The sequence below is a fragment of the Microcebus murinus genome, chromosome 17 (genome assembly GCF_040939455.1).
Source record: "Microcebus murinus isolate Inina chromosome 17, M.murinus_Inina_mat1.0, whole genome shotgun sequence".
NCBI lineage: Eukaryota > Metazoa > Chordata > Mammalia > Primates > Cheirogaleidae > Microcebus > Microcebus murinus.
In genome coordinates this window covers 54785545-54797788 of record NC_134120.1, presented here as the reverse complement: position 1 = coordinate 54797788, position 12244 = coordinate 54785545, and the positions used below count along the sequence as shown (strand labels likewise).

The 12244-nt window shown below is 36.5% G+C and overlaps 1 protein-coding gene across 1 annotated transcript in view; it reads right to left on the bottom strand.

Moving 5' to 3' along the window:
• Window positions 1-1501: 1501 nt before the first annotated feature.
• The window catches only part of NDUFV2 (NADH:ubiquinone oxidoreductase core subunit V2), a 32132-nt gene continuing 21389 nt past the window's right edge, over window positions 1502-12244 (bottom strand). The window contains exons 7-8 of the mRNA XM_020282247.2: window positions 9999-10075; window positions 1502-1651 (exon numbers count right to left, since the gene is read on the bottom strand). Coding sequence (XP_020137836.2) covers window positions 1558-1651; window positions 9999-10075 — 171 coding nt within the window. The 3' untranslated portion in view covers window positions 1502-1557. The remainder of the gene's footprint in view (window positions 1652-9998; window positions 10076-12244) is intronic.

Sequence of the window (12244 nt, the reverse complement as noted above, 5' to 3'; positions counted from 1 at the left end):
GTCTTAACTTTAAGCACCTACGGAGTTACATACTCTGCGGGAAACCATCAGCTCCTTCACTGTTAACTGTGGCCTCTAAAAACTACTGCAGCAGCAGTTTGTGACTTAATGAGTGCAGTTACACATTCCTGTAAGACTGTCCTTTATGTCACTAATAAACTGAGTGTTCAGATGTGATCACAGAAGATGAGGTGACATTCATACTATTCCGGGAAGGCCAAGTCCCAACAAATTATTATAAAGCATAAACCTGCATTGAAGATCAGATTTTCCTTTTCTAGGTTCCCGATTTCTCCCAACTATAAAACATTGGGTTCAACATGAATATTAAGAGAGCACCCTATGGCTAGAAGTGGAATAGCGTAACATTTTAATTTGGGTGTTTATGGCGTGAAATACAAAGAAAAAATTGTCTATGAGAAAGTCAAGAGAGCTCTAGGATAGAAGGAAGACATTTTCATTGTGTAAACTTGTGCCACGTGGAAAACTGTTATTGTTTACCTTCCCTCAAGTAAAAAACCTAATTCTTAAAGACATCCTTAAAAAGAACCATTATCTTATCAGCTACATATGTTAATGTTAGAGAAAAAACAAGAAAGAAGAAAAATAAAATTTGAGTATAAGATTTTAAAGTTTTAAAAATTAAAAAAAAAGAAAAAAAAATAACAATCATTATCTTTTTAGGCATAATTACTTGTGAATAGTCTGTCTCAAAAGCAAGGCCAAACAGTGACTCTAAGAAATCCTGAAACAATTTGATTAGAATTATTCATGAATTATATCTATTTTTTTTTCTCATTTGCAAAAAACTAAAAAATTAAAGCTAGTTTCTTGAACTGGTAATACAAAGGTTTTATCCTTTCTTCTAAATGGTAATATCTATTCTATACAATATATTTTGCATATCTACTGATTTTTCCACTCATGATTATACTTCCAATTATTTTTTGTATGCTTGCAGTGTCGCAATAGTCAAAGGTAATGTCAAAGTGTTTTGTACCTTTCTTTTTTAAGAATGATAATGCTTCTACAACTACCTTATCCTTCTTACACCTACAGTGTGCTTGAGGTGTCACCAGTTGGAAATACAATAACAATTACATGCTGTAAATATAAAAATATTTAAAGGGATTAAAACTTGGCTGTGGCCAAAGATAGGAAAGCAAAATATATTTGAAATTTGACAGAATTTTTACTTCACAGCAACCTATTATTGATAAAAGTGACCTGGCAGTTGAAAATGAGTGACACTGTTGTTTCTGTGCTTAGATTCAGAAAAAGAAGAGTTTAAAAAAAAAAAAAAAGAAAGAAAACGAGTGACACTGGAGTAACTGTTAACTAGATTGTGTAATAACGTCTTCGTAGTTAGCCTTGGATAGTGGAAAACTTTAAAATGGTGCTCTGTCATTTTGACATAATACTTACACCTACAAGTTGGGACTAGGTTACCACCAAGATGTACATTGAGACCGGAATAAACAAATAATATAAAAAGTTGATGTAGATAGGAAGTTCATATTTTATTTCTCCAGTGACATATTTACAGTTGAATATTAGTTAAAGGCCTGCTTGCACACCAAAGCCAGGTCCTTTGGGTGGTTCAGTCAAAGAGGTAAGACCTCCAGCTGGCTCACAAGAGAAGCGGCCACTCCTGAAAAGAAAAGTTAATGATTAACTTTAAGTTAATTAAGTTAATGATTAACATTCATACATTTTTACTTAAAAAATTATAATTGTTATCTCACGACAGCCTAGTTAAGTAACTATTTTTCCCTCAAGAACTAGCATGTATTATTTAATTCAAACATATCAACTGCTGCAAGATTTTTTTCTTCCTAATGTTAAATATGAAAAGACCTATCAAAACTCATCATAGGCCGGGGGCGGTGGCTCACGCCTGTAATCCTAGCTCTCTGGGAGGCCGAGGCGGGCGGATTGCTCAAGGTCAGGAGTTCGAAACCAGCCTGAGCAAGAGCGAGACCCCGTCTCTACTATAAATAGAAACAAATTAATTGGCCAACTAATATATACAAAAAATTAGCCGGGCACGGTGGCGAATGCCTGTAGTCCCAGCTACTTGGGAGGCTGAGGCAGGAGGATTGCTTGAGCCAGGAGTTTGAGGTTGCTGTGAGCTAGGCTGACGTCACGGCACTCACTCTAGCCTGGGCAACAAAGTGAGACTCTGTCTCGAAAAAAAAAAAAAAAAAAAAAAACTCATCATAAATATGAAAAATATAAAATAACACTGATAATAGTTCCCATTTATTAAGCAATGTACACACATTAGCTCACTTAATGTTTATAACAATGCCATGAGACAAATGATACTGGCTTTATTTTATAGCTACATAAAGCAAGGTTTGGCAGATTCAGCATCTGCCCAAAGATCAGAGTAAAAAACTATTACTTCCCCCCAAAAAAACCAGCCCCAGAGAACATTTTTAAAAAACATGTTTTAATAAATTAGAGCACTATATTTCTTTTTATACTTGAAGTTTATTTAGATTGAGATCCACTGTCACAGTGAATAGAAAAAATACACACATTTATACACTATATTTGGAAATAAAAACTGAAACTGGATTCCTTGAGAAATATGAAAATTTGGAAGGATGAAGTCAAAATCTATTTGCATTTGGTTTTTTAAAGCTATATAAGTAGTAGTAATTTTTTGAAAGAAGGTTTCAAGACCAGGTTTCAAGACGGCCACCACATCCACAAATAGCAGAAAGCAAGAGCAGGTCCTGATGGAGGAATTTATGAAGAGGGAGAGCAGAGGTAGAAGAACCTGTCTGCCTTTTTTCACCCTCACACATACTTTCCCAGGTAACTGCTCACCTCTGCCCTGGCTGACCTCTGTTGCTAGAGCACAGCTCAGCACCTACTCCGTATCACTTCACCCTTCCCTCGCTATTCCCTGGCTCTGCTAATTTACCTTGTTCCTGCCACAGATTTTAGCTAAAGAACTTGTTCAGCTTACATGTTTTCAACCCCCTCTGGCTTTGCCCTTCACATTCTGTCACCAATCCTACAAATCTGTTGTTTAGAGCCCTAGGAAATCATTTTTTGTTGAGACAGGAAAATGACACCACATAATCATTTATAAGATCTTTCAAGTTACCACAGTAATATAAGTAACCACATAATGCATTGTAATGAATAATAGTACGAAGTCAGAAATTAGTTGATAAATTTGCATTATAGGTCTTTTTGTTCACTATAAAAACAGATCAAATAGCAGTCATTATATACTATGTTTCCCTGAAAATAAGACCTACCCATAAAATAAGCCCTAGCAGGATTTCTAAGCATTTGTGCAACATAAACCCTACCCCAAAAATAAGACCTAGTGATGGGCGTGGCTAAGCAGTGTATCTGCACAACCCACGCATTTCATGGAGGAGCGGTAAAGACATGGAGCAGCCCTTCTCATCTGCTCCTTCGTGACAGCTACTATCTCCACTATCCAAGAGGTGACTGGAAAGGTGAGGGCAGCTCCAGCAACAAGGTCGGCTCCCCCTGTCAGGTCCTGACTATCCTGTGCATGCTACAAACTGAGGCTTTGAGGGGAAAATAACACATCCCCTGAAAATAAGCCCTAGGGCAGGGGTCCTCAAACTTTTTAAACGGGGCCAGTTCACTGTCCCTCAGACCATTGGAGGGCCATTGGAGAGTGCGGCGCACATTCTACACATGCGCATTGTGGGCCCAGGACGAGTCAGCTAACAGGACAGGCAGCGGCTGCAAAAATACCCTGCGGGCAGCATGTGGCTCACAGGCAGTAATTTGAGGACCCCTGCCCTAGGGTGTCTTCTTGAGGAAATATAAGACCCCGTCTTATTTTTGGGGAAACACAGTACTACCTGTCAAAGCATAAAACTAATGTTGTAGGTAAGGTAAGTGGCAAAATGATACTTAACATTAAAAAAAAAACCAGTATTTGGCTTTGTCATTTTTTTAATATTAATTAAGTACAACTGCTGCTCTTTATTATTTTGGAGGACCTCTTCCTTTATTGGAGTCCCACTTGTGGTTTAAGTTCAGCTATCCCTTCTGTTGAACTTCTCTGTCCACAACTTTTTTCTTGATCAAATATCAAAATGGAATATGATGTTCATTTTAGCAGTCTCCTGAAAGCTAAGCATTTGATATCTTAATGCTTATCAGTTTGGATAGATGTGGGTCTTTTTAAATTAATAAAAGCTCCTTAATACTGATACCCTTTTTACCAACACAAAGGATAAATTTAGGAAGATTATAGTAACTAACGTTTCTGGAACAGTAAATAGAATTAATCATATATACCTCCTGAATTCTTCACAGGATTAGGACATCTTTACATATAGTAGTTATTTTAAGAATAATCTGGCCCAGAATTTCCTAAAGTTTGTTCCATGAAATTACAATCCCATGACATACTTTATTATTATTATTTTTAGAGTCTGGGTCTGGCTCTGTCATCCAGGCTGCAGTGCAGTGGCAAAATCATAGCTCACTGCGGCCTAGAACTCAGCTCAAGGGATCATCCCACCTCAGCCTCCTGAGTAGCTGGAACCACAGACATGTGCCACCATACCTGGCCCACGGCATACTTTAGAGAAAAAAGGGGGTTCCAGTGGTCCACTATGTCTGGCTGCAAACCACCTCCTCTCCCCACCACTCACACAATGCATATTAAGAAATTACAAATATTATAAAATCCTTCAGTTAAGCCTATAATTTTGTTTAATCTACTACTAATGTAATTCTCCCCTGGCCCCATCTGTAAACATGCCTCAGGACACTCAAGAGACAGTGATTTAGCCCTATCCATTTACCTGACAGTTACAATTTACACTAGGGTTTTTCACTTAATGAACAAAAAATGATTTCCCATAGTATCTCATGTTTAAAATGCCATCTAATAATTACCTTGTTTCATTAAACTTCAAAAGCGTAAACGTGGTTTTTCAGCCATTCCAACATTCTATGCATATGTATCATTTTGGGTCATTTGCATTTTAGAAAACATGGCCTTTTTTTTTTTTTGAGACAAGAGTCTCACTCTGTTGACCAGGCTAGAGTGCTGTGACACAGCCTAGCTCACAGCAACCTCAAACTCCTGGGCTCAAGCGATCCTACTGCGTCAGCCTCCCGAGTAGCTGGGACTACAAGCATGCACCACCATGCCCAGCTAATTTTTTCTATATATATTTTTATTTATCCAGGTAATTTCTTTCTATTTTTTTTAGTAGAGATGGGTATCACTCTTGCTCAGGCTGGTCTTGAATTCCTGAGTGCAAACAATCCGCCCAACTCGGCCTCCCAGAGTGCTAATATTACAGGCGTGAGCCACCACACACAGCCAATCTGGCCTTTCTGTACTTTATGGAAGTTTAGTGCTTACATTTTATTATTGCTAAGGTATATTCACACTGCCCCTACTTTTAGTATAAAAAACCAAAAGTGATTTTATTGTCTACAGCAGGAGTCCTCAAACTTTTTAAACAGGGGGCCAGTTCACTGTCCCTCAGACCGTTGGAGGGCCGAATTATAGTTTAAAAAAAACTACGAACAAATTCCTATGCACACTGCACATATCTTATTTTGAAGTAAAAAAACAAACGGGCAAAAACACCCGCAAGTGGCCCGAGGGCCGTAGTTTGAGGATGCCTGGTCTACAGTCATCTTTCAACAACCACATTGGTAGTATAGCCTAGCTATGTATTTTTTACTTTTATTACCTGCACCCCACACAATTGTGCAAAATCTAAGATTTTTACAAAACTAAATATGAAGAATTCAAGTTGGATTTAAAAGTAGCTATAAACTAATCTATACTGAAAAGAACTATTAGTAATTTGAAACCAGATTTAGAAGTTGTTTTCACTGCTCTAAATTCACTGAGAACAAGAACAACTCTAGCACACAAATACTTACAAATGTCAAAATTCAGAAAGAGCATAGTTAACCCTTGAAAAACGCAAGGGTCCACTTATATGTGGATTGTCTTCTGCCTCTGCCACCCCTGGGACAGCAAAACTAACCCTTCCTCCCTTCCCCCTCAGCCTACTCAAAGTGAAGATGACAAGGATGAAGATCTTTATGATGATCCACTTCCACTTAATGAATAGTAAATATATTTTCCCTTCCTTATGATTTTATGACATATTCTTTTCTCTAGCCTACATCATTGTAAGAATATATAGTACATATCAATATTACATATAAAATGTGTTAATCCACTATGTTATCAGTAAAGCTTCTGGTCAGGTCAACAGTACTGGCAAAGGTTCTGGGGAGTCAAAAGTTATGCATGGATCAGTGCCACTAACCCCTGTAGTTCAGGGGTCAACTTCATTACCTAACCACTGGTTTAATATTTTCTTTTTAACAGTCATTTACCAAATATAATAAACAAGCAGTTTTGAGCCATGGAGACATTAGTCTTTTACTAATTTTGGCCAGGGCAGACCTAGTGGTAGTACCCAGAGATCATTCACTATTGAACCAGTTTAATTTGTCACAGTTTTTCATTTTTCAAAGATTCATAATTAGAACCTCTTTCAAATATGAGAGTAGAGAACTTTATCATAAAAATACCAATAAAAACAATTAGCAGCTTTGGTTAATTTAAAGAATAACTGTATTATGGTTATGGCTAGCTCAGTCTCTCATTATCTATATATCCAAGATACTAACTTGGGGAGGTAAGTCAAAAGTTTTTGTTTCCCTGTGCTCATAAGACATTCTAGTGTTACCATGTCCAAATACAAGCTTTATACACTATCAATAGATGCTCTACAATTATTGAAAAATAAGTAGATTTACCTCTGCCTTTTAAATAAGAGGTGTGATAAGTAAAAAATAAAAATAGGTTCAGACACTAATGTTTCTAAAGTCTTTGGCTCAAATCCAGAAGAATACTGTCAAGAAAATCCCAGTAAAGAACTATATACAACTAATGACAAGCAACATCCTTAGGATCAGATGCTGAAAATGCTTAACTGTAGTATTTGGTTTCTGCTTATTAATGTTAAAATACAATGTTATAGTATCTCATTGTTTTTAACAACAAATTCTAATTTCATCCCTGACACTCTCACCCAGGCTTATGACTTTAAAAACCACATATAATAACTAATGAATCTCCAGTCATATTTCCAGCCTAAATTCCAGCATCACATCTGTCAACATTCTATCATGGATGTCTAAACAGGCATCTCAAACTTACCATGTCTAAAACAAAATTGCTGACTTTCTAACTCCAAACTTGCCCTATTCCAAATCTTCTCCATTTTAGTTAAAGGACTCATGGAGATGCTCAAGCCAAAAAGCTAGAAATCCTCATAATTCCTCAGCCTCAAACATCTATATTCTAAACTATTCTTTGCATAGCAACTAGGACAATATTTTCAACAAGACTGGTCATATCATTCCCTACTGAAAACCAACAGCAGCTTTTTATTATATTTGGTAGTCAACCCAGATTTCTTATGTAGGCCCCCATCTCCCTCTCTGATCCTTTCCACCACTTTCTTCCTCAGTCACCTCATTGTAGGCATATTGTCTTTCCCTCTAGAACCTTGATATATCCTCTTTCCCCACCATCTCTGGAATACTGTTCCTCCACCTATTTACACAGTTCCTTCCAGCTCATCATTCAGGTCATGGCTCAAATGTTATCACCTCCAAGAGGCCTCTCCTGACTAAATTTATTCCCAATCATTCTCTATCCTCATCCTACCTTCATTTTTCTTAATAGCATTTTATCATTTGGATATTACTTGTCATCTGTCTCTATCACTAGAATATAAGATATATGAGAACTTGATCTTGTTTACAACTATATGCATAACTTAAAATACTGCTTGGTACACAGCAGACATTTAAAAAATGTGAAATAAATGAGTGTTGAATATGTAATGTGATGTGATGCAATAAAGTAGACAAAGCAACTATCTGCCTATTTGCATGGCAGGAGAGTAACACTGGATTTATGCTGTTAACTGTAGATCACAGAATTAATGAGAAAAGTAGGAGATTCTAAACAACAAAATTATGACTATAGAATTACAAACATCTAATCAGAAGAAAGGAGGCCATCAAAAGAACCCAAGTGGATTACACAGGGAAATATTCACTTGAGATATTAAAAAAAGTATCCAAAAGTTGAAAGAAGTTACAGGTTTGAGTATAGACATAAGAATAGCATAAACTTATTTAAAAAACATCTGAATTCCAAAAAGGAGCTGAAATTTGTAGAAAATACTATGAAATGTGAACTCTTCTGGGGGAGGGTATGTATATTTGAAGCAAGAATAAGTAAGGGATAAGACCAGTAGCTAAGAAAGATACTGTAATGTTAAACATCAAAAGGTTTCACTTCAGGTGCCTTCATAAAGGAGAATGATTTTTCACAATGGAAATGTAGCTCCTAAAACAAAGCAAGTGTACCCCCAAAAGTGAAGCAAATTATATAGGCTTAGGGTGTTGAAAGTAGCATATGTATGTTTATTAGAAAAGAAAGTAATAGTTAACAGGAACAAACTAGTGTGTATTCAACTTAAGTTACCCTGAATTGACCTCATTTTCTCACTAAGTAGGATTATTAGTCTGCCAGAAGGATGAGACAGTACATCTAGAGAGTAAACTATAGAACCACTTATACTTAGTAATTCAACTTCAGGGAATTATTATTTTTTAATAAAATTTAGGAAAAACATTTTAAAACAGGAGAATAAAGATCACATAATAGCTCTTTTAAAAATGTCAGAATACTATATGGCCATTAAAACCTACTAATATGTTGAGAGAAGAAAAAGTGTATATGACTTCAATAAAAAAAACTTTTTCAGAGGGATTACAACTATTTAAAACCATGCAAACATTTGCTAGTATTAAGAGACAATTTTGAATAATTGTACACTTAGATATGAAACAGGGGCTTGTTTAGTAGTAAGTTCAGTTCATAACTGAAAAAAAAGTAATTAGTATAACACAACTATAGGATGGAACAACCTGGATAAACAATGAATAAACAGAAAAAGATCTAGGCATTCTGACTATTAAATGCAATTAATTGTATAATGTATCTGAAATAAGGGTTGATGTAATTAGGATGCATTATTATAAGTTTAATGTCTGGAACAAAGGAGGCAGTCCCATAAATGCTCTGTGCTACTCAGTATGTATCTCAAATATTATGATTAGTTTAAGTATCACATTAAAATCACTAGAGCCAACTACAAAACCCACAGAGGACAGGGACTAAAGCTGGTTATATAAGGAAAAACAATGAAAAAACTGTGGTTATTCAATCTAAGAAAAAGATATGGGGGAGACAAAATAGCTATTTCAAGTAACTGAATGGCTGTCATTTGGAAGAGGTATTAAAATTATCTTGTGTTGGCCAGGTATGGTGATTCACATGGATAATTCTAACACTTTGGGAGGCTAAGGCAGGAAGACTGCTTAAGGCCAGAAGTTTGAGACCAGCCTGGGCAGCATAGCAAGATGCTGTCTCTACAAAAAATAAAAAAAATAGTTGGGCACAGTGGCACGTGCCTGTAATCCCAGCTACTCAGAAGGCTGAGGCAGAAGGATAGCTTGTGCCTAGGAATTTGAGGCTATACTGAGCTATGATTGTGTCATTGCACTCCAGCCTGGGTAACAGAGACCCTGTCTCGAAAAAAAAAAATTGTGTTAATTCAAAGGACAGAAGTGGATTTTAGGTGGAAAATAGAGGGAGATAGTCTTTGGGTCAGTCTTTAGCAGTATGAACTTTTAAAAAATGGAACAGATTTCTATTTGTAGTAAATTTTCCTTCTCTATAAATACTCAGGTAGATATCGGATGATTATCTAATAGGTTTTAGGGGGAAAAATCTTACTCTAGATAACTATCCAAAGCTCTTGCTAATTCCTATGAACTTAGGGTATACAATTTTAATTAAGTTTATGTGAAAGATTAATTTAGGTTAAGCCATTAAAACTTCATATATATAAACAAAAGCATACCTTGGCCCAGGTTTTGGAATTTTGCCAGCCTTGAGTTCATCAATAATATCTTCAATATCCTTAGGTGTGAGATCCTCCTAGGAAAAAACAAATTACAACAGCCATGTTGAAATTATTTCCTACTTAAGTGTATTAATTCCTAAAACCAGCTATTTTATTATCTGCCTATCTCTCTCAGAACACAAGATAGTTACCAAGGTAGCAACAACTGAATAATTCCTATATATAGCATAGAGTACTAAATATAATATACAACAAGAGCTATAGCTGAAGAGGCAATATCAAGTAGTGCTTTCAAGTGAAATACATCTGCATTTTGCATTTGAGTCCTGCCCCCCCTACTTACTAATAGTCTTGGACAAGTTACTCAGTCTCCCCAAATTTGCTTATTTGTAAACCTACTTCAGCATGTTTTTGAGGATTAAATGAGAAAATATATAAATTAAAATAGTGCCAAGGTATATGCTCAAAAATGCTATATCCCTGAATAAACAATGGGGTGTAAAAAGTAATTAGTAACTTGTAAGTAGATGCCTAATATCTATCTGTAATCCAAAGCTCACTACTACTGCAAAAATCTCTATCTCTTGGACAAATACATCCACAGGCTGCTACATTTAGACTTCTAATGCTTCATACAAAGCCTAGACTGTCTAATTCCGGTTTAAATCAAGAAATAAATACCCAGAGGCCAAAAACTCAGTTTAAATCCATGTTTTGGACAAGTGGAACACCAAGCAAAACTTGGCTTCAGGGTTTCAAAGCCTAGAGGGGCAAGGGAAAAACCCACTGCCAGCCCAAGAGACTCTAAACAAGATACCATCCAAACCACACAAAGTTAAGATCCCAAAAAGCTATACCCTCTATATAACAGTAAACTAGAAATTAAACTGTCCCCTTCAAAGAAAACTGCTAGTCTGGAACCTTTTGCACTGAGGGGCTAGAAAGACAGGGTATAAGGAAAGAGGCTTTTCCTGGGCCAGCAGCACTTCTAAGAACAAGAAGGGAGCAAAGCAAATCCCTTTTGTCCCCTCCATACAGGTTCTCACTCTGTTACCTGAGCTACAGTGCAGTGGCATCCTCATAGCAACCTCAAACTTCTGGGCTCAAGCTGGGCCAACAGGTGAGCACCACTATACTCGACTAGTTTTTTAATTTTTTATAGAGACAGGGGTCTCAATATTGCCCAGGCTGGTCTCTAACTGCTGGCCTGAAGCAATCTTCTTGCCTTGGCCTCCCAAAGTGCTGGGATTATAGGCACGAGCCACTGTGCCTGGCCACAAATCCCTTCCTGAACAATCTACCTTCAATGCAGTCCTCAAAGAATTTCCATAAACAAATTTCTAAGAAATGTGACCTAACAAGATATCTTGAATGAAAACCATGATATAATTAGGGTGGCAAGTGATTTTTTAAAAAGATAACTAGAAAACTCCACATATCTGGATATTAAGAATATTTCTAAACAACAAAGGTGAAAGAAAACAATCAAAATGCAAAACTTGACAAATGCTCAATTAAAATAAACTTGTGTGTTGGCCGGGCGCTGTGGCTCACGCCTGTAATCCTAGCTCTTGGGAGGCCGAGGCGGGCGGATTGCTCAAGGTCAGGAGTTCAAAACCAGCCTGAGCAAGAGCGAGACCCCGTCTCTACTATAAATAGAAAGAAATTAATTGGCCAACTGATATATATATAAAAAATTAGCCGGGCATGGTGGCGCATGCCTGTAGTCCCAGCTACTTGGGAGGCTGAGGCAGGAGGATCACTCAAGCCCAGGAGTTTGAGGTTGCTGTGAGCTAGGCTGACGCCACGGCACTCACTCTAGCCTGGGCAACAAAGCGAGACTCTGTCTCAAAAAAAAAAAAAAAAAAAAAAAAAAAAAAATAAAATAAAATAAACTTGTGAAATACAGCTAAAGCAGTACTTAGAGGTATGATACCATCTCTATAAAATTTTTAAAACAAGTAATATATTAGTCTGGCTACACACATATATAGAAAAAGTTTAAAAACATGTATAGGAAGAACACACATTAAATTTATGATAATGGTTATCTTGGGGGATGAAAGAAAGAGTAAGATTTGGGATGGAGATGCTTCACCTGTGTTATCTAGCTATTTTTACAAATGATGATGATGATAACAAAATCTGAAGTAAAATGTGGCAAAATGTTACTATCTGTTAAGTCTTGGTAGTTGCTACACCAAGGTTATTCTGTATGTTTATATGTAAATTATTAAATTTTT